This window comes from Vigna unguiculata, chromosome 10 (genome assembly GCF_037176805.1).
Source record: "Vigna unguiculata cultivar grain cowpea cultivar isolate G323 ecotype 2 chromosome 10, ASM3717680v1, whole genome shotgun sequence".
In the NCBI taxonomy this organism is placed as follows: Eukaryota; Viridiplantae; Streptophyta; class Magnoliopsida; order Fabales; family Fabaceae; genus Vigna; species Vigna unguiculata.
This window is the reverse complement of record NC_140801.1, coordinates 24690188-24714206: the sequence shown is the minus strand read 5'-3', so window position 1 is coordinate 24714206 and position 24019 is coordinate 24690188. Positions and strand designations below refer to the sequence as shown.

Genomic DNA, 24019 nt, shown 5'->3' with positions numbered 1-24019 from the left:
TCTAATTGTTTTTTCTTTTGGAAATTTAAATCAAGTTATTTTCATCTCAAAATAGTATAATAATATACTCCTTATTTTCCTGATTAATTGTTTACAAAAAAAGGACATGCACACAGTATAGAAATAACTTGTCGTAACCAAACTGGCCACATTTGGCTGCAAAAATCATACATATTTCAACAGTAATATTTTGTTCCCCTTCACTGTGAACATCTTTGAATTATTGAAACTCGTATTCTGACTTTCGTTACGATGCCGACTAGTATTAATTAATCTCAATCACGTCACCCAGTTCGATGAACAAATCTACTAAGAAATTGTTTCTGTAATGACTTGTATTTCCTTAACTACCGTGTAATATATCAATTTTTTGGTAAAAAACGTGATTAAAGGAAAATATGGTGCACTTCCATATCAAGTAGTGAATAAACAATGGTATAATCAATTTTCCTGACCATATATAGTCAGAAACAAGCACATTTAAATATCCTGTTTAGGTCAAAGTTCTAAAAGATTGACGAATCGTGGTTATATAATCTTTGTGTACATTTTTTTTACGCTAATTAGCGTCATAACAAAGTTGCATCCAACTCCTTATCCGACGAAAATTCAATGCTTTTGCTTCTATCAAAGAAAACCTTTGTAAATATTCCAACCACACCAAGAAAAACGTAAAATTTTTTGAATAGTCAAACTCAGGTCTAATCTATATATATTGAACTTGTATTCGTTGTACAGCATATTCAAAAACATTCTTTCATTTCGTTAAGCTGTACTAATATTATCACAAAATGAAACGTTTTGTGTTTTTGGTTTTTGCTCTTGTGCTAGCTTCTTCATTGGCTCATGCTGCGATTGTGGAACACACTTTCAATGTATGATGAGTTTGTTCTGTTCTTCTAATTTTCATGGGATAGTCAAAGTATGCATTATTTTACTAAGGTTTTGTGCTGTTATGTAGGTGGAAGACATATCTGTTCAACGTTTGTGTCGTCAACAAGTGATCACTGCCGTTAATGGAACCCTACCTGGACCTACAATTAACGCCAGAGAGGGTGATACCGTTGTTGTTCATGTGTTCAACAAATCACCCTACAATCTTACTATTCATTGGTAAAAAAATTCTTCTCTCTCTCAACGATTAAATAAAACCCTAGAAAACATATATTATACAAACAAAACGCGGTTGGGCTTAACAATGATTTAAATAATGACTTGTGACATCTGCTTTATATATGTTTATATATGTGCACTCTTATATAACCGTTAAATCGTTACCTTTTTTTTTTTTCTTATTAACGAAAAGTATGTCAAAGTTCTTATCTTAAAGTAACCCAAAAAGTTGACTTATTGGTTACAAGAGCAAAATTCTATTTCCCGCTGTCAAAAAATGAAAAGTAATAAGTATTTTGTATTTTGAATAGATAGTTGAAATATAGATACACTACTGAAATATCTTTTTAATTTTTTAAAGATTAATATATATATAGAGAGAGAGAGAGAGGAAAATAATATAATTAATATGGAAATCTTCTTATTTATAATTAGTGTAGTCTTTATATTTTTATTACATATAAGATGAATTTTTGAACATGTAAAACTAAATTTGCGTACCTTATACAATGTATCTCGCAGGCACGGAATTCTTCAATTTTTAACTCCATGGTCAGACGGTCCTGAATTTGTAACTCAATGCCCAATACATTCTGGCAGCAGTTACACATACAAATTTAACCTAACGGGACAAGAAGGGACACTTTGGTGGCATGCACACTCGTCTTTTCTACGTTCTACAGTCTATGGTGCCCTTTTCATTCGCCCTCGACAAGGACACTCCTACCCTTTTCCTAAAGTTTACCAAGAAGTCCCAATACTCCTTGGTACTTTTTCCTCCAATTTTTTTTCCCGAATTTATATTATATATCCGATTGGATCCGTTGAAGTAGAAATTAAAACTACAGAGATTCGTCATGTACAAACACGTACTTTTATTTTAAATATGCAACAATTTTGAAAATTTTCAGGAGAGTGGTGGAATGCTAATGTTGTAGAGGTTGAGCACAATGCAACGGAGTCCCAAGATGCGCCAATCCCGTCAGATGCGTATACAATTAACGGTTTACCCAGCGATGTATACAACTGCTCTCAGGATGGTAACTTCATACTCCAACAAATATTTCAATCCAAATAATTTGGTTCATCTTTCATTCTATAGAGTTTTATTTTTTATAACCATGTCATAAATTCAGGAACGTACCAGGTGAAAGTGAAACAAGGAAAAACCTACATGCTGCGTGTCATCAACGCTGCACTCAATGCGCAACACTTCTTCCAGATAGCGAACCACACGTTAACGGTGGTAGCCATCGACGCTATCTACACCAACCACTACGACACCGACGTTCTAGTGCTTGCTCCGGGTCAAACCGTCGATGTCCTCCTCAGAACAAACCAGCGCGTCGCTTCTTATTACATGGCTTTCACCCCATACCATTCCGCTCCTCTTATAACAATCAACGCCAACATAACCCGAGGACTCATCATTTACGAGGGTGACACGTCAGCAAAGCCCGTCATGCCGGACCTTCCGGCTCAGACCGACACCGAAAAAGCCCACAGGTTCTACACTAACATAACGGGCCTGGCAGGTGGACCCCACTGGGTCCCCGTGCCACGCGACGTGGACGAGCACATGTTCATCACTTTCGGGATCGGCTTCACGGTGTGCAGCAATTTCTCAGGAGGCTGCACTGGGTCCACGCGTCCACTTTCTGCCAACATGAACAACGAGTCCTTCGTGCTGCCACGTGGCAGAGGGGCATCGATGCTTGAAGCGTTTTACGGCAACAACGTTGATGGTGTGTACACCAGGGACTTTCCGGATGAACCTCCGGTTGAGTTTGACTATACCAACCCAAACATATCGAATGAGATGCCTTTCGCCTTCCAAATCGCGCCGAAATCAACGAAGGTGAAGACGTTGAAGTTCAATTCGACGGTTGAGATTGTGCTTCAGAACACCGCCATCATTACCACGGAGAACCACCCCATTCACATTCACGGTTTTAACTTCCATGTTTTGGCTCAAGGGTTTGGGAATTACAACGCCACCAGAGACGAACCCAAGTTCAATTTTAGGAATCCTCAAATACGTAACACTATTTCTGTGCCCGTGGGAGGATGGTCCGTCATTAGATTCCAAGCAAATAATCCAGGTTCCTTAATTTCTTCCATCAAATAATCAAATAAAAAAAATTATTTCAGTTTCTACTTCTTTTTTTAATTGACTAATTGTTCGTAGGTGTTTGGCTTGTGCATTGCCATTTGGAGACGCATTTGCCATGGGGGCTAGCCATGGCTTTCGAGGTTGAGAATGGACCCACTCCTTCATCCTCAGTGCCCGCACCTCCTGCTGATCTTCCTAAGTGCTAATTAACTCACGCCATGCATCAACCATATTTCACACTTTTACTGCAAAACAAAAACATAGATTGCTCAATGTTTATTATTTTGTAATATAGATTTCTAATTTCATTTTCTTTATTCAGAAAAATAAAGTGTAATACAGCATCAAAGTTCGGCTATTCTTTCAACCGTGTGACTTGATAGCCAATTACTCTTATAAATAACACGTTAATCTCCGATGGCGATAAAATATTTCTTTAATTTTTTTCTCATGCGTTGTCTTGTTTTTCCTTTAACATACTTCCTACCGACATAATATTTAAACAACTTTACCACATTTTCCCCAACTGTTAAATTTTTATTGCCTTTTATTTTTGGACGTGAATTAAAAACAACACTCATAGTGCTCGATAGTTAATCAGAAAATATTTATGTTTAGTTTCAAGAAGCATATATAATAGTTCAGGAATATAAATTGTGAAATAATTAATTTATCGCCATCATTACCACGGAGAACCACCCCATTCACATTCACGGTTTTAACTTCCATGTTTTGGCTTGAAGAAGCATATATAATAGTTCAGGAATATATTCACGTTTAGTCTCGGAGGTCGATACTGTGGAAACTTTGATGTAAAAGCCTTGTTATTTTGTTGGAAAGTTTGTTTTGATTGGGTTTGTGGTTGTTAATTTGTTGTTGAATGTGAACCTTTACCCTTTGCTTTGTCTGTTGATGTATTTGCTAGCATTTTCTTTTTCTTCTTTTTTTATAAGGATTGGGACAACCCTATTGTCCCTATTTTCAATTCATATCTTTTATTGTTGATAAAAAAAATAAAATCAAGAGTCTATACCCTTTTCAATGTTTTTCAAAAGTCTTATCATATTTTCTCCTAAATAATTTTTTTTTTTTTGTTATTTGATACATGAAATTGGAAATACACGACCAAAATACAAGATTAGTTTTAATAATATGTAATACTCAATTATGTCTTGTCAAAAACTAATTAATATTATCTGGGTCAGTTTGCATAAATTTCAACCGCTATGATTTTTAACGGATATTTTCAATAGAATTTAAATCATTTGTAAGAATTTAGTAAAAACTTATCTGAGCACATCCGACCATGAACAACATTTACATATTTAGGGTTTTACCAACTCTAAAATCAATTACAAGTGTATTACCAATGATAATAATCAAGCAAGATAATTGTTTTTATAAGAATTATAAAAGTTTTATGAAATCTAGAATTAGGTTTTAGTGATTTATGCTATTATGAGATGTTCATATATGTTTTGTAAAAGAGTTGAAGTATCCGCAAATACTTATTTATTTATTCAATCTTTATTGTTGATAAGAAGAACTATTTAGGTATTTAAAAGGCCATAGTAATTATAATAATTAACAGTTTCTAAAATAGTACTATTACGCTGAAATAGCTCAATTAAATAAATAATATATAAATAGGATTGATTATATTTATAAAAAAATATGAACAAATATTTATATTATATCCTTAAATTAGTGTCTCAGTTTTAAGAAAATTGTCAATAATATAAAACAACATGTTCTTAAAAAAACATCGTCGTTATCAAAATATATACGTATATAAAATGACTAACTATAGTCATAAAAAGATTATCTCGATTTCCTTGTTGTAATTTATATATATGTATAACTTGACGTAACAAATTGCCGAACATTGGCCTTTGTTAATTTTTTTTTTCCCCTTAGAATGTGAATTTGTTTGAATTGTTGAAAAGCACCCATATCTGACTTTTATTATAGAATACTTACTAACCAAGCTTGTTCATACGTCTGCGCCTAAAACACGTTTACTAAATTACAACTTGATTCTGTTCAGTAATAAAACATCAAAATACGGCAAGGTAAAGCTCCGCATTTTTCAAAATCATGAAAACTAAAATAAAAAAATAAATCAGGGTTTAAAAGAGATTACTAGAAAACGAAAACCTTTTGAAAAGCATTTGTAACGAAATTAAATCCCTTACAAATTATGATGGATTATGAAAACTAATTCGTCGTGAACATGTATCACAAAACAATCATTCTACTAGTAAAAATTGATGATCATTAAACTCCATGTTGAAAGTTATGATAAAAGAAATCATCATGTAAATCTTTTGAAAACCAAATAATTGACAATTTTAGTGATAGCACCTAAAATCACACAACTAAATATCAAGCAAATTTTGGTTGTTGTTTTTTATAATGCGGACGATTTTAACCGTTACAATTTACACATTTAATAACTTTAAAAGTTTTTATAAATTTTATCATCACAAAATATAATATAACAATTTAAAATAACTATTACAAGAATATCATTTATTGAATGGTATAAAATGTCGGTTTTCATACGTAAATAATGATAATTAAAATTGTCATAAATTTTCTAATAAAAAACAATAATAATATAAATTAAATGATGATATTTTTAAATATCATTATTCTTATTATATTACAACATTTTTAACCATCATAACTCAATTATTATATTATTTATAATTATTTTCGTAATTTAATAAAGTTTGTTAATGATAAAGATAAATAGAAAATATACATTATAAATTTGATTTAGAAGATTTCAAGTTTTTATTTGATTATGTATAGGGATGTAAAAAAAATCCGCACACGTAGGTATCCGCAGATAAAATCCGCAACGGGTACGAAACAGATATTAAAAATGGATACCCGCTACCCGCGGGTACTGGTATTTTTGTTACCTGCATGTTAATGGGGCGAGTACGGGTATCATAGTATTCGTACCCGTGGATAACCGTACACGCTCAACTTTAATTCACAAAAGTACCTTCATATATATATATATATATATATATTAGTAAAAAATATTCTGGCATAATTTTTTCTAAGTTGCACATCTTGTCTTTTGTCTTCATTCTTCAAACTTCAAGTATTGATACGTTGTCTTGTTCCAAGTACACCCCTTTACATTCTTCTCTTTCCTTTATTTAAAATTGGGCATATACATCAAATCCTATATAGACAATGATGTTTATGGTATGCTTGTTGTCAAATGATAGAATCAAAATAAATACTTGGCACGTGGCAATTGAGGTTTATTATTTGTTTATTTTGTTTATTTTTTAGGAATCAATTGGAGAAAGTGGACTTTTTTTTATCAAAACACTAATTAAAGAATTTTCATTGTGTTGAACATCATTTTATATTTACTTTTATAATTATTCGGACTTGTATGAACTTGAGTTTATTTGAACTTTATTTAAAATTTATGACAGTGATGTATTTTATTTGAATTTATGATAAAATAAATATATATATTTTTTAAATAATTTTTAAATAATTTGGTAAATACCTGTGGGTACCCGTGGATACCCGCAGATATGAAAAAAATAGGCGGATACCCGCATAACGAATACCCGACGGATATGGGTACATGTACGGGGCATATATTTATCCAGCGGGTAGGGTATGGGGCAGCTACTACCCGTACCCTACCCGCCCCGTTGACATCCCTAATTATGCATCAACATTTTTTGTGCAAATGATAAAACTTTCAAAATAACATCTTTTATCACTCAACTTTTCCAACACGCACATTTCTGGGTGGTTAGAGAGTATGTTCGGCGTTGCTGACCAGACGACTTAATAAAATGCACATCAAACGATTGTTGTAGTACATTGCCCAGACAAGATGTCCTTTATCGTCTTCTCTTTTTCATTTTCAAGAGCATTTTATTTTTTTCATGAAGCTTCCCATTTTAGCTTTTTCTGGGCCATTGAGATCTAATCAAATTAGACTTGATTACATGGTTAGTAGTGTATTAAATGATTCAACCTTGTACACTATTAATTAAATACTAATTAATTTTAGTGATTAAAAATTGTTAGTCACTATCAATTTAGATATTAATTTACAAAAAAAAGAGGTTTTTATTACTAAAATAATCACTATTATGAATACAAATTATAATTCGTCGCTAAATTGTTCACTAATTAATTAGAAACTAATTTAGAAACCAATTTTTTTGGTAGACAAAAACCTTGGTAGTTAATGTTTATTGACCAATTTATAAACTAATTCATTTGGTAGCCAAAACATTGGTAGCTAAATTTTAGAGATCAATTATAATTTTTTATTCATAATAGTGACTATTTAGCAAACAATAATTTTTATTCTGTAAATTGATATTTAAATTGATCACTACAGTGACTAATAATTTTTTGTCACGAAAATTGGTTATTAATGAAAATTTTTCTTGTAATGATCCTATATCGACTTACGAGCTTACTTTCACTTCAACCATACAAAACACAAATGGGAAACATTCAAGAAACATCTATGCAACTATAAAACATCATCAAAACTTAGCTCATAGATGATTTATCAAGTCATCTGGTAAATTTCAACACTCTACAAGTAATTATTATATTTAGTCACTACAAGAATTTTTTATCTTTTCATCGACCAAAACCTACGCTACAACTAAAAGGCCGACGATAATATGTACATGGCGTTGATCTAGCAATGACAACGTGACCCACGTCCATTTCCTAGATGCAAAGGTCATTTGTGTCGGCTAAATGGGGACGCATGATTTCTGTGAATTTCTTGTCGGCTAAACCGATGAAAATGAATAACAAATATAATAATAATTTCACATGCGTAGGTCAAGCCAATGAACAATTAAAAGGAAAAAGAAATTCAAATAGTTTTCGTCAGTCAATACGACGCAAATAGGAAGATTTCAACGCAATATTCTGAATTTTGCGTGGGCTATGCGTGGGTCAAGCCCACGAAATACAGAAATAGAAGCTGAAATAGGTTATTTTCGTGGATCTGGCCTACACAAACAATTAGATATTCAATTGTTAGCATCGGCCTTGCGTCGGCTAAGCCTAAGCACTTTACTGCATAATTTGAAATGACCAATCTGTTTCCAAGCGGATCCCAGAAGCCTTATCTAATTCCTCAACCTACATCTAATACCTATCCAGACACGTTTCAAACAATCTAATCAATCTAGCAATCCAACATATGATTTCATTCATTCAATCCAAAAATCGGGCATATGATTTCATTCATTTACAATTGAAATTGCAAACATAAAGTTAGTTGTGAGTTTCACAAAAATCCTGGAGTCTAAGATCAGATTATAGTCAAACAAAAAGTGCCAACATTGGCAGTACAATCCCACTAGCATTCTAAGATCAGATTACAGTCAGACAAAAAGTGCCAATATTGGCATTGCACTCCCACTAGCATTTCATTCTATGTTTTCCTACTTAGCCTATACTAAGCTTATACTAAGCCTATACTAGTTATTGGCAGCAAAACCTACTAGCATCCACCTCCAAGCCACCATCCGCAATGGAAAAGAGAATGATACAAGAAAACTTGTAAAATGAAAAACAAAAATGTAAGAGATTAATCTCTAAAGCCACTTTATGAGTATCCTATAATATAATTAAGAAAGTATTTTTTTGGAAAATGTATACACAATTTGAACAAAAATAAATATGTACCATCTTCAAGGAACTAGATGATCATCCAAGTCCTCATCATAATGCGGATGCACACGACTGGTGCTTGTTGAACTGCCTCTACCTTGTTTCTCCAACATCATGGCTAATTATTGCTTGATCAAACTCAGTTCATCTTGAACGAGAGCATATTTTTTATCAGTTTCATCAGCTCTCATAGTGGCTTGTTTTACTTCTTCTAGAAGCCTTTCTATCTCAATCAGCTGTCCTAGCCTTGGATGAATTGTGCGGGCTAAAGTAGAAGGTTGAGTGAGGGATGACACACCATGATGAATGTTTGCAGCCAAGTCCCTAGTGCCATAAACTCTTCCTCTACTTTTCCCTCCAGCAACATCTTTCTAGCATTGAATCTTTGTTGTTATTGTAGCTCCTGCAGAACTATCCATCTCCATGTCTCGCACACGCTGATGATATGTCTCCTACTCATTCATAATATTTGAAAGTGTCAGAATTGTATAGAATTAAACCAAACTAAACCAACTATTGAAAACCTACATATACTTCATGTGCACGTGTATCTACCCAAGCATCGTCCTTCTTCTTATGAGTGACAAGAAATAACTCATCTGGATTCACAAGACGCCCATGTTTTCGCTCTTGAGAAAATTTATGCAATTAGTAAGATTATATCACCAACCATATAAAATGTTCAATAACATTGTAAGCAAATTTTTTATACGTGTTACAGAAAACTTACGAGTCCTAATGCAATCTCAGGGTGAGATTTACGACCTGTAGAGTGTAGTGCTCCACCTCTAACTGAAGCTCTGTTTGTTTTATTCTGAGAGGATATGTCTTTGAACTCTTTACTCTCCCAATAGTCAAGCAATTGAGTCCAAGTTATTTCACCCATCCAACTAGGTTTCTTCATTTTCTTCCTTGCTTTGGTAAGCATATCAGATAGGCATTTTTTGACTTTTGCCTCATACATCTTTTGAATATGCCACTCATGCTCAGGTGCCCAAGTAATATGGGTCTGCAAAAATAGAAAATAATAAAGTGATAAGTGCTATATAATATTATAATTCATAACAAATATATTCTAATACCTTAAAGTATGTTCACCATTTAAGTTGAACATCTTTAGGGACCTCCTCATAATGATGGTATGGGCCCCTGAACTGTGTCCTTATTGCCTGTCCAATTGCCTCACTGGCATAGTGGTTAGGCGTCCACCTACAAGAAAAATAGAGACAACTTTTAGTATTAAGTACACAATTACTAAGAAAATAAAATAACATAGAAAACTTACCCTTTACCAATGAGTGTAATAATGACCTTGCCATGTTCATCACGCTCGACCTCCTCAGTAGGTAAATTATGGTGCAAAGGAGGTTCAACAGATGGGGAGGGGTCCACTAGGACATCAGGTGGGGTCTGGAGGAGAGGAGGTGGGATCTGGATTGTAGGGTCTAGGATTTGACCTATATGTGTTGGAGAAGACTAAATAGTCTGACCAACTAAAGGAGAAGACTGGAAAAGAGTAACTCGTGGCATTTCTAGGGATGTAATTCTCTCTTTTCACTTTACTTTCGCTTACAAAGTTCACTTTTGATGAAGGATTATTTTGTTTCCTTTTAGAGTTATGAATATGGTGAAGTTGTTTAAGAAAGTTTTTTGAAAATTCCCACTGGACATTAAGATAGCAAGTTATCTAGATGTGAAGGTTCCTTTCACAAAGCTCAAGAGAAGAAGATGATGGATTGATTCAAAACAAAAAGGAAATGGAAAGCACATAAACCATAGAAAACCAAGAATAATTAAAGGAAGAAGAAAACATAAAATGGAAAGGAAAGAAATGGTAAAAAATGTGAGAAGCACGCCACTACAAGGCTAGGCTATAAGCCATGGCAACCTTGAAGATGAGTGGATGTGTGCCGCCACTTGCTATGAAAGATAAGGCTTAAAAGTATTCACTACCAAGGGAGGAAACTCTCACAAATGGTTGAGACACAAGAATGTTTTTACTTCAAAATGTTCAACCCTTTTACATGTCTAGGAGCACCCCTTATATAGAAGAGTTTAGGGGCCTATAAGCAAATAAAAGATACTTAAGGATGTCTCTACAAAAACCTAACCCTAGCTTCTAGAAACTAGGTCAAATAAGATTACAAAAATGAGAGACAAAAGAGCTAATAACTATAGTGTGTGCAAGGCTAATTTGGTTCTAGCACAAAAGGAGACAAAGAATGTGTCTCATATGTCTTCAAAAAGTGGCCAAAGTGTGCTAAAATCAAAGGAGATCAAAGGTATATAGGTACACTTGCTTTATGCCTTTTTCTTTATGCTTTATGCCTTTGCTTTACTCTCTCCTCCACATCATTTATGCTCCCCAATCACCATGCGGCACCTAGCATTGCTTTCTTACTCCTAATTAACCTACAAAGCAAATAAACATAGATTAACATGTTGGCTAAAGTCAAGTCAACTATAGTCAACAAGTCAAACCTAGTCAAAGGTCAACAAGTCAACTAAAGTTGATTCAACTAAGTCAACTTAGGGAATCAAAAATAACAAACACAAATGAAAGGGATGAAGGATTAATGAACTTCCTTTCTAAACATGCTTAGTCTTCTTAAGCATGTGTCTCCATCCTTGGTTGGGGTCAATCCTTCATCAACTTTACAATAAATATTGTAATTATTTGTTTAAAGCATAATTAACTAATCCAATACATGATTATGGGAGTTGAGTGTGACTTAAACAAAGACACCCCATGTTCTAGTGATCTGTGATTGATGAAGCCACTTGGTAGTAAAAAGTATGTGCAAACCAGAAAAAAGTATGTACTTAGAAAAAATTTCCATAAAGCTCTCTAGTACGCAAATATATATATATATATATATATATATATATATATATATATATATATATATATATATATATATATATATATATATATATATATATATTTCTCATGGACAAACCAGAAATGCATAACATACACATAAGGTATTTGAATATGGCAAGCCAAAAATATATATTCACATCTTACCTTCTGTGCGTAGGTACTTAATCCAAAATCTGTAATTTTCAGAACACCATTTGAGTCCAAAAGAACATTCTTTGGCTACAAAATACATTGAGTATTAAATGTGAGTCTCACTCGAGAAGAAAAATAATTGATTCCTGCTCACACTTATATGAGTTATGAATCTGTTAATTAAATTAATGGAGAGAATTGTGGTAGATAATGATAGACCTTCAAATCTCTGTGGTACACCCCTCTACTATGGTAGTAATCAACTGCATTGATTAGTTGGTGGAAATAACTTCTTGCTTCATCCTCTTTAAGTCTCTCAGTTTGAGCCTACAAATCAAATATGCAAGATCCAAGGAAAATCTCAATGTACTAATTATTATTCTAATAATATCACCTCCAAGAGAAAAAACAGAGTTAAAATAGTAGGAATATATACATATATATATTCTTAAAATCCAGCTTCATCCGTCTGCAACAGTTAGTAAGTGTGTGGATTAATCTTTGTTCTAATCACAATGTGAAATAAACCAAAAACTCAGAATAAGAAAAAACTTATAGTGAAAAAAAACTCAGAAATTACTGCAGTGCAATAATGCTACATGGGTGAGTCCTAGTTAGTAAGGCATAGATGGGGATGGATTAATCTTTTATTTAATTAATTGTAGCAGTTTCTTAGTGTCCATTACATTTTCAATAAATGAAGATTGGGAAACGACATATTCCCTTTGCCATCAAGTTTCCATATCAGTAAAATGTGAAAGACTGTGAAGCACCTAGCTATGCTAATATCTCAAAGAATAGCAGCAAAAACACAAGCTCAGACCTCTTTTACAAGTTTCCATTTCAGTAATATGCTATTCAAGAGTCAAAGTAATATGCTATTCAAAACCCAACTTAGTTACGCACCTCAATTCAATATTTTAACTCTCCAAAAGTAATTTACCTCCACTTAAAACGCTTAATGACCAACACCAATCAGTCCTGAATCTTCACTAGACAATGCAACCTTCACTCTTGGTGTTCAAATTAAAAAGCTATAGTTGAAAAGCATGTCTTAAACATCAACAAAGCCTCCCAGAACGTGCCTCCCAGAATGTGCATCAGGCAGATAGAGAGAGCAAGAATGACACAAAATCAATCGAATTTAATCATCCCAACACACACAACAAAGAAACCCTGATAGGAAAAACCCCAAATTAAGAAAGAGAGGGATAAGGAGTTATTGGAAATTGAAAATGGAAAACAAAATCTCTTTGCTCCCCTTGTTGGCTCGTGGGGTGACTGGAACGAAGAAGCGAGAGTGTCCTGGAAGGGGCTTTGAAGCTGAGCACGGAAGCGATGCTCTCGGACCAATGCAGTGTGCGATAGATCATGGAAGAGTGCAGAATGACTTGAAGAAGCCCTTACAATGAATGTAGAAGCAAACTCCCCACAGTCAAAGACGTTGTTTATGGTAGATTGGCGAACGAACTCGCCTTCACAAGAACCCCCGATTCTGCATAACCAATTCCAAACCTTCTCGTCTCGCACTCACTGTAGAAAAGAGACGGCAAACATTGAGAGATGATGCAATGGTTATGGTTGTGGCACACTGTGTTGCGGAAGAGGGGGCAAAGGGTTTATGTTAGAGAAACCAAATGGTGGAGCCAAAATGAAATTAAGAAAAGGGGAAAACTTCACCGCGAAACATAACCTAATTAAAGATTTTTTTTTAAGAGATATATGCGTGGGCTAGCTGACGATTGATTTTTATATTATGCGTCGGCCAAGCCGACGATAAAAGCAATTACTCTTATTTTTTTTATATAAATACTATAGAGTGGGTTGTGCGTAGGTTTAGCCCACGCCCTTTTGTGTCCCCATTATAGCCGCCGACGCCATTTTTGGAAGCTAAACAGTGACATTCTTGTAGTAAGTTATTTATTTTGTTTAATTAATTTATATTTTCTGTAGACTAGAAAATTTTGTGAACAGTTTATTATGACAATTTAAATATTTGATTAGTATGTTAGTCGTAAATTTATGTATACATTACATCAATTCTTCGACACAATCAGTTATGACTCCATGTAAAAAAGTCTGTCAGTTTTTATATTGATAACATCTAATTCGATCATCTAACTAATATTGAATGTAAAAAATAATTGATGTTAAAGTAATTTTTACTACAGTATTTCTTTTTTCGATATACTTTGTTCCCTTAATTTCACACTTCACACTTGGGCATGAGATTGGTTGTAAGATATTGTACGACTGGTAAATTTGAATCTTTGTTCATATTATTTTGGATTAAATAAAGAAATACTTTTTTTTATCAGCAAAGAAATACTTTATTTATATGTATATCTGTATATATGATAAGTAATTTCCAAAGTTTTTTCAACCTTAAAGTTAAACTCCTCAACATCCAAAGTTTAACCGAAAGAAAACGAGCCAAGTCAGAGTCAGGGGATCATTAATCAAAATTTCCGGTTAGATGATGAAAACAAGTTATTGACCAAGTGGTATATTGTTATTTCCCACTGCGGATGCTTCTGACGGCGAACCTAAACATTCATAATTACCATAATGACGATGATTTGCGTCTAATGTGGAGAAAATTCAAATGCTTATGTCAAAATCCATATGCAATATCATAATTACATATACTGCAAAACACGTAATGCTGCTAATTTGAATTCTTCGCTCTCTCTTTATATATACACTAACAATTTTAGCTAATGCTTACTTATTTAGACCATGAAGCGTTTTCTGTTTACTTTGGCCTCGGCTTTTGCTCTTTTCCTAGCTTCTTCATGCGCCTCTGCTGCAGTAGTTGAACACACTTTCAATGTATGAGTTCATAATTCTTCTCCTTTTCTTTCCTTATTACAAGATGAAAAATATATAGATACTGCAACTTTTGGGGCTTGCAATTTTTTTTTTTTTTTTTTTTTTTTACTCTTTAGTCACTCTTTTCAATTTCAATAATAATAACTTATTAGCTTTATTTTTAGTTCGAAATAGTCGTTGTTTTAGCTTTCCATGCCATTTCCCCCCAACTATACAATTAAGAGGATAAATTAGTAAAATACTACTTTTATATGTTGAAAAGTATCATAAATCATGAATGTGTTTCAAGTCATCTTTGAAACATGATCCTAGTTATCAACAAAGTTGAAGAGTTTTACATTAGATATTTCTTATACGTATCTATTACTATAAAAAGTTCCTTTTTTTTTATGAATTTTAAAAAATAGGTGGATAGTAGAATGTATTTATTATTTATAAATCTTTTTCATTTTCTTTTTATAACTCTAACCAGTTCTTAGTTACTCCTATTTTTTATTATGAGTGGTTAATAACTATAAAAAAAGATTATATAAAATAATTTATGAGAATAAAGTTGAAAATGTAAAAATAGTTGATCTAAATTTATATTAATTGAATATTTCCTATTTAGCATGTCATAACATTAAAAGTTTAGAATTCTGAAAATAAAAACATCATCTTGTTTCCAATATGTTCGAGATTTGAATGATTTATACACAAAATAGAAAATAAAAAATGTTTTCGATGTTTCTTGTACAGATATTTGAAAATTTCATTGATTGCAGATTGGTAACTTGACTGTGTCACGGTTGTGCAATCAGCATGTGATTACTGCAGTTAATGGAAGCCTCCCAGGGCCAACGATTAACGTTGAAGAGGGTGATACTCTTGTGGTCCATGCAATTAACGATTCACCCTACAATATTACCCTTCATTGGTAAATTTTTCTACCTTAACAAAATCAATTATCTTTCACGCATTTACATGGAATAGAATTTACCAATATCATTACATATTTTTTTTTCAATTAAATGTATATTAGAAGTCACATTAATTAAATATAAGATTAATTTACAATATACAAATAAATATATATATATATATATATATATATATATATATATATATATATATATATATATATATATATCATCTTACCATCTGAATTTAAAAAAAAATTAAATTTGATTTAAAAATTTATTTTTTAAAATTTATTTTAGTAAAATTTATTGTTTATTAAGAAGGTATATAATATAAATACATTTCTTAAAATTTAATTGAAATTGAAATTTATTATTTCAAATTATTAGGTTCAATGTTTAAATTTATTATTTGAACTTAGGTTCAAATTCATCCTTTAGTCCTTACCATAACTAAAAATGAAAACATTACAGCATATGGGACACCATTTTTTTAACTCATGGAGTTTAATATTTACATGCAAATAACTACTCTCTCAGCTGTGCTATGACACTTTAGATATATATTCGGGTTGAAACCTTGGTCTTCATTTTTTCTTCGATATATTTTATCCTATCTTAAATAAAACATTAAGTTTTACAAAAAATGTATCTTTAATAAACAAAAATGATGAATAAAACTTTTTGATCAATTGTGTTTTTCAGTTGGAGATTTTTTTTATCAGTTAAAATAAAGAGACATCAATATTGAAAGTTGACTAAAACGTTTATCTCACGCGTATGTAATTTTTTTCTAAAATGTTTTTATACCGTAAATTGAAAGTCAAGGTTTACTATACCTGCTAAACTAACAAAAACTGTCACATCACTCTATTAATTTAATGAAAATTTATTTTTCTTTCCACCGGCCTGTGGTGACATATTTTCAATCATTTGAAAAACTAAAGTTAAGGCAAAAAAGACTCAGGTTTCTTCTAAATCTAACTCTTCTAGTTTCTACTTGCGATTTTTCTATACGTAGAAATGTGACTAAGATTTCTGTTATAATGTTTTGACTAACGAAATATATATAACAAAATAATATTAATTATTGAACAAGTAAGTAGTTGGTGTGATATTATTGTTATTATATTATACGTGATGGGTAATTGTAAATGTTTAGGTATCTTTCATGATATATACATGCAGGCATGGAATTTTTCAAGTTTTGAGTGCTTGGGCAGATGGTCCTGAATCTGTAACTCAGTGTCCAATACGTCCTGGTGGAAGGTATACCTATAGATATAACATAACGGGACAAGAAGGTACCCTATGGTGGCATTCCCACTCTTCTTTTCTACGTGCAACTGTTTATGGGGCTCTCATCATTCGCCCTCGAAAAGGAAGCACATACCCTTTTTCTTCATTTTACCAAGAAATCCCCTTATTGATTGGTACTCTTTTCTTTTCTCTTTTTATTTCCTTTAGTTAATCACTAAGTTAATTTATTCAAACGTTTATAGTTGAAAGAAAATAGACACATTTATTAGGTCAATAAAACGCTAAGAAGAATAGAGATAATGAATAAAAAAACTATAAGAACTTAACTTTTATTAGGTTGTAATTCTTAGAATCGAGTACTTGTTACTATGTCAAAAATCTAGTCATTAACGAGGACACAATCATTTTAACTTAAGAGTGTAATAGCTCAAACGCTACTGTGACTCGACTCTGTTGCGGAATAATTGATGTTATATGTAACAATCTCTCCTTCAGCAATTGTCTCACAAGGAATTCCACACTTAGATTGTGACTTGGCCCACCTGACATTCGTCACGAAACAATTGTGCAACCCACAACAATCTTTTCCTTAACAATTACTCATCGAGAATCAAACTCCTAACCTTGACTAAAAAAGTTTGGTGATTAATTGCAGGGGAATGGTGGAATGCTAATGTTGTTGATGTGGAGAACGATGCAACGGAAACTGGTCTTGGTCCAGTTGATTCAGATGCCTACACCATTAACGGCTTGCCCGGTGATTCTTACAATTGCTCTCAAAATCGTAAGTCAACAATTCACCATAATTTGGAAATCAAATATATTTCATACTATATTGAAACATTTTGAATGCGTGACGATCTTATTTTCTTCAAAAATTTAATTATCCCACACTAAGAAATTGACCGAATCTAATACGTGAGAATTCACGAATTTGTCCACATCAACGTGTTCGTTTTTTCAAAACATACTATTACTGGAGTTTAAATGTCAAATACAATGTACAGCTAATAAAAACCAATTGAATATAACTTTTACTATGATTTTTGTAAAAAAAAAGATATTAAACATGACTGGGTGACAAAGTGAGATTATATGGACAATGGACACATTTCAATCGAATTCTCATAATTATATAAAGTTTACGTAAATTTGTATTTAGCATATATATTTAATAAAAATGGAGTAACTAGTTTTAATTAACTCAAAATATATAGCTTCTATAATTTCAAAAATTAAACATAAATAAAATTTTATAAATATTTTAATTAAAAAATTAATATAGTCAATTACTTCAGGGATTGTTTTCAAACATTGTCAAATATTAATTAATTAAAAGTAATATAAGAGTTAAATATATTTTTAGTCTTTTAACTAATAAAAATTAAAAAAATTTGACCTAATTTAAGTTTTAAACTTTTTTACTTTTTTCTTTTTCTGTATATATTAAATGTTAGTAAACCTTATAACTTTTATTATCTCACTGTATATCAAATGTTGATGAAATTTTTTGTGTACAGGAATAAATTTTAATCTATGTATACGTTTCTAACATTTGGAGTATGGTATTTCAGAGACATACGAAGTCCACGTGAAGCATGGAGAAACCTATTTGCTTCGCATCATCAACGCTGCGCTCAATGAGCAACACTTTTTCATGATAGCCAATCACACATTCACAGTGGTAGCGATCGACGCCTCCTACACCAAACAATACAACACCGATGTTATTGTCCTTGCCCCAGGCCAAACCGTGGATGCGCTCGTAACAACAAACCAAACCCGAGCTTCTTACTACATGGTTTTCACCCCATACCACTCCAACCCCAACGTCGGAATCAACGCCAACATCACGCGAGCCTTGCTCGTTTACGACAATGCTACGTCAGCATCACCCGTCATGCCAAACCTCCCGCTCCAAACAGACACACCCACGGCCCACAAGTTCTACACCAACGTCACGGGCTTGGGCTACGGGCCCCACTGGGTCCCCGTGCCACGTCACGTGGACGAACACATGTTCGTAACTTTTGGGATCGGGTTAGACCACTGTAACGAGACGGGACCAAACGCGTGTAACGGACTAAACTTTAGACTCTCCGCGAACATGAACAATGAGTCGTTTGTTTTGCCTAAGGGGCTTTCAATGATGGAGGCTTTGTACCGAAACGTGAGTGGTGTTTACACGAGAGATTTTCCTAGTAATCCTCCGTTTGTGTTTAACTATACTGATCCAGCGTTGGAGACTAATGGTACGGAGATAGCGTTTGCACCAAAATCGACTAAGGTGAAGACGTTGACGTTCAACTCAACGGTGCAAGTCGTGCTTCAGAATACGGCTATACTTGCCCGGGAGAATCACCCCATTCACCTTCACAGCTTCAATTTTCATGTCTTGGCACAAGGCTTTGGGAATTATGATGCAAACGTTGATGAATCAAAGTTTAATTTGGATAATCCTCAGATTCGTAACACAATTGCAGTGCCGGTCGGAGGATGGGCCGTTATTAGATTCCAAGCAAATAATCCAGGTTTATTATCTTTTTCTTTACTAAATTCATATTTCTATTATATGAAAAAAATTATATGTGGATGAACTTAAGTTTGTATATGGTGTGGCAGGTATGTGGCTTATGCACTGCCATTTGGAGACTCATTTGCCATGGGGGTTGGCGATGGCTTTTGAGGTTGAAGATGGACCTGAACCGTGGAAGTTGCCTCCGCCGCCAGCTGATTTGCCGCAGTGTTAAGTGAAAAATGTATCAATAATTTAGACCTCATAAATTAAAGTAGAAATAAATGGTGGAGATTTTATCATATGTATTATGTACAATCCTTTTCGATAAGGTGAATCCCTAATTCAATTTGTTTGACCTGGAATAAATAAAGAGTATGTATGATAACCAGATAAAAGTTTTTTTATGATTCTCTAAGTTCATGCATGCATCTTCTATAAAATATAGATATTTTTTTTTTTATGGGCAAGGCGTCCCCGATTGTGATGTATTTTATTATGAGATTGTAAAATTTGTGACGTCTATTAATAAATAATTGTCATGGAGACTAAATCATATTTTGTTAATTATTTTATTACAAAAGTTATCAAAACCTTTTTTTTCAAATGTGGTAGTGAGAAAACTTGTGGTAGCTATACTTCGTCATTAACAAGTTCATTATAAAAAATGTCACAAATCATGTGAACAATAATGAGTGACATTTTCTAATTATATGATTGTTTCAAAATTACCGTAACAAAAGGAAAAGATTATTAAAGTTCGTAAATTTTTAACCGAGTAAAAGTATCAAATGGTCACATTTTTTAGTGTAGTCGCTCAAATCAAGAATGTAGTCACTTAATGACACTATTTTCAAGCAATCTTGTTAAGCCATTCAAAAGTGCTGAAGCAACACACTCAAGCAAACATGGTGTTCACTTATCTTTGCTTTAAACCACAATGCTCTAGTAAACATTGTATTGCCCTTAAGTAAGCATGTGTAAGTATTACATAGAAAGCAACTTCATAGATTGAAAAGCAAAGTATTTGATACAGGAAAAGCAGTACAAGCCCAAATATAAAAGGACATCAAAAGAAAAGACGAAAATAACAGAAATAGTAGATCCCCTCAAGGGAGAAAAATCTTATCAACTCTCGTCTTGGAAAGAATAGATATAAAGGAATGTCTTGGCAGATTTGACGAAGACTGATAGTATTTTGAGGTTGTGAAAGGAATAGTTGATGGGATAGAGAAAATTGTGGAGATAGTAAAATGTGGAAGTTGTAGTTGGAAGGAGTATGTAGTAGTTGTAGTAGTGAGTGATGTGCTAGAAGTGGTCTTAGTTCTTGTCATTCATCAAATGATTGAGTACATGGGTATTTATAGACCTATAGAATATTCTAGAAACTTCTAGCTAGAACTTGAGCAAATAGTTCTAGATCTTTCTACATAGTAGAATGTTTTTGACTTTTCTTCCTATCCTAAGCTTTTCTCCAATACTCAAGAAGTTTCATTACATTTCAATAACTCTATCTTAGATTTTTTCTAGATTGTTCTAGAATTTGCATTATACTTTAATACTCCTCCTTGATGCAAATTCGGTAACTCCAAGCATAGCGCGTAGTAGTTCAAACCTTGGTCTTGGTAGTGCCTTTGTAAAAAATATCTGCAATTTGGTCTTCTGTTGTGCAGTACTTTTTGCGACCAATCTGGCCTTGTGCTTTTGTATAGTTCCATTAGGATTGAACTTTGTTTTATATACCCATTTCACTCCAATGATGTCTTTTCCTTGAGGACAATTTACGAGCTCCCAAGTATTATTCTTCTCAATCATTTTAACCTCTTCTTCCATAGCCTTGACCCATACCTCTTGCTTTGATGCTTCCTCATAGCAATTAGGCTCAATCATGGCCATATTGCAGGTTTCGTATATGTCTAGCAAAGATCTTACTCGTCTTGGAGTGGACTCTAGTGAAGAATCTTCTAATGGAGGTGGAGAAGGCGTACCTGAAGCTTCTACCTCTTCTTGAATTTCTTCTTGATATTGTTGCACTGGGACTAAAGTGCTGCTTTTAACAATTTTGTCTTCTTCCCAATTCCAAGAAGCATTTTCATCAATTTCAACATCTCGACTAATGACGAGCTTTTTTGTTTGTGGGTTGTAAACTCGATAGCCTTTTGATTGTGTGTTATATCCCAAGAATATTCCTCGTATAGTCTTGTCTTCAAGCTTGTGCCTCCTTTGATCAGGAACATGTATGTAGCAGATAGATCCAAATACTCGTAGGTGTTTGGCTAATGGTTTTCTTCCACTCCAAGCTTCAATAGGAGTCTTGTCTTGGACTGCCTTAGTTGGACATCTGTTTAAAATGTAAACTGCAGTGTAGACTGCTTCAACCCAAAAAGTGTTAGGCATACCTTTCTCTTTTAGCATTGATCTTGCCATCTCCATGACTGTGCGATTTTTTCTTTCTGACACACCATTTTGTTGTGGAGTATATGCGACTGTGAGTTGTCTCTTTATGCCTTCATCTTCGCAGAATTTGTCAAACTCGCGAGATGTATACTCCTTTCCACGATCACTTCTAAGTACTTTTATCTGTTTTCCACTTTGCTTCTCGACAAGGGCCTTGAATTTCTTGAATATTCCAAAGACTTCTGACTTTGCCTTTAAGAAATAAACCCATGTCATTCTAGAGAAGTCATCAATGAAGAGGATGAAATACCTATTGTTGTGATGTGAAGGCGTCCTCATTGGTCTGCAAACATCAGTATGGATCAACTCTAGTAAGTCTTTTGCTCTCCATGCTTTGTCCGTCGAGAATGGTAATCGATGTTGTTTACCAAGGAGACATCCTTCACATGATTCATTATTCTCCTTTAAGAATGGAAGATCTCTCATCATGTTTTTCTGATATAGAAGCTTTAAGGCATGTGTGTTGAAGTGGCCAAATCTCCTATGTCAAAGCCACGAGTCATCAACTTCTGCCTTCATGGCAATATTAGTTCCAGGTTTGAAGCTTATGGGAAAGCTTCTATTTCTCTTATCAATTTTTACTTGGCCAATTTCTATCTTTCTACTGTCATAAATTTTGCATGTATCTTTCTTAAAGTGAAGAGAATATCCATTCTCCATCATTTGGCCAATACTTAAAAGATTCTCTTTAAGATTGGGAACCAGTAAAACATCCTTGATGAATTTCGTACCTTTCTTTGTCTCCACCATGACAGTTCCTTTGCCTTGAGACTCCACTATGACACCGTTTCCTAGTTGAACTTTAACACTGACAGATTTATCAATGTCTTTGAAGATGCTTTGATCTTTGGCTATGTGATTGCTGCATCCACTATCCAAGTACCAACTTTCTCTTCCGCTAGGAGATTCTTGATTGGCATAAAATAAGTGTTGCTCTTGATTACGTTCTTCAGCAAAGTTTGCTTGATACTTTTTATTACGACAATACTTCTCTACGTGACCAAATTTCTTGCAGTACTGACATTGAGGTTTTTCATGATGCCAACAATATTTTTCCATTTGACTTGTTGATAACGCTGTCGTTGACGTGATCAAATTAATACTACTAAACTATAACAACTTCAGTATTGCTAAGATAGTAGTCAAGAAAATAGAAAGGGTAAAATAACCCTAAGTCGTCTCCCAACGAACACATAATTGATTTTTAACAAATTAATTCTTATAAAACTATACAAATGAGTTAGTCAAATAAAATAAAAAAATATAGGGGATTAAGATAAACAAAGATAGAAATAAAATTTAAAAGATAAAAAGAAATAAAAACAATAGTAAGGAAAATAGATTGATTCCATTGCTTTTTCAAAATAGATTCATCATCGGTTATCTAAAGATTATTGCTCAATTAATTATTGTTATAGTTTTACAAATTAATCAATGTAAAGTCTCAATTAATTTGTTGGCGCTCTCACTTTTTACTAAAGTACAGTCTCAATTAAAAGTGAGAACTTTTAGATTATCCACATTAAATTCAACCAAAGTATAGTCTCAATCAAATTTACTATGCCTAATCATGTCTATTCTTTTATCTCCTCACCAAATAAAAAGCTTAATTAATCACAGTAAAGTCTCAATTAATTTTCGTTAGAGTAAATACCTTTAACCAAAGTAAAGTCTCAATTATTGGTAAAAACTCGTTTAATCACATGAAAGTTTCTAAATAAAATCAAAGAAAAGTCTCAATTAGATTTAAAAACCCTTGAACTCATATGATCAATATGCATATAGATTTAAAATCATTACTTTTTATATGATTCAAAGATAAAAGACATAGATAAAAAAAACCTCAACAATAATAAAAAGAACAAAGAAATTATTTCATTCTAACCTCAGAATCCATAATGAAATTACAATGGAATCAACCCAAGAAATTTAGCAATTCATGGAATACAGAATAAAAATAGAAGAATGGAGAGAGAGAAAGGAAACGAAATTAGGGCCCCCTAAGGGTTCCAAAACTCCGAAGTCCCGAGCTTGTTTTCTACTTCTCCCTTGGTCTCTTTATATAGGAATTGGACTGGGCTTTTCTGATGCTAAAATCTCTCAAATATCTTTTAAAA

At 33.1% G+C, this 24019-nt stretch overlaps 3 protein-coding genes and 1 pseudogene across 3 annotated transcripts; 2 read left to right on the top strand and 2 right to left on the bottom strand.

Moving 5' to 3' along the window:
- The first annotated feature begins 753 nt into the window (after nt 1–753).
- On the top strand, nt 754–3675 carry LOC114167217 (laccase-7-like). The gene is made up of 6 exons (XM_028052227.2): nt 754–875; nt 962–1113; nt 1636–1880; nt 2025–2153; nt 2250–3215; nt 3302–3675. Exons 1-6 carry the CDS (start codon nt 792–794, stop codon nt 3430–3432), a joined length of 1707 nt encoding a protein of 568 aa, XP_027908028.1. The 5' UTR covers nt 754–791; the 3' UTR covers nt 3433–3675.
- A 5513-nt stretch (nt 3676–9188) lies between these two features.
- LOC146882345 (uncharacterized) lies at nt 9189–13820 on the bottom strand (annotated as a pseudogene).
- Nucleotides 13821–14678: 858 nt separating this feature from the next.
- LOC114166329 (laccase-7-like) lies at nt 14679–19945 on the top strand. The gene is made up of 6 exons (XM_028051042.2): nt 14679–14771; nt 15536–15687; nt 16859–17103; nt 17586–17714; nt 18505–19461; nt 19553–19945. The coding sequence occupies exons 1-6, from the start codon at nt 14679–14681 to the stop codon at nt 19678–19680; spliced, it is 1704 nt and encodes a 567-aa protein (XP_027906843.2). The 3' UTR covers nt 19681–19945.
- A 2443-nt stretch (nt 19946–22388) lies between these two features.
- Nucleotides 22389–22961, bottom strand: LOC146882344 (uncharacterized). The gene has a single exon (XM_085667356.1). It carries the CDS (start codon nt 22959–22961, stop codon nt 22389–22391), a length of 573 nt encoding a protein of 190 aa, XP_085523482.1.
- Nucleotides 22962–24019: the final 1058 nt, after the last annotated feature.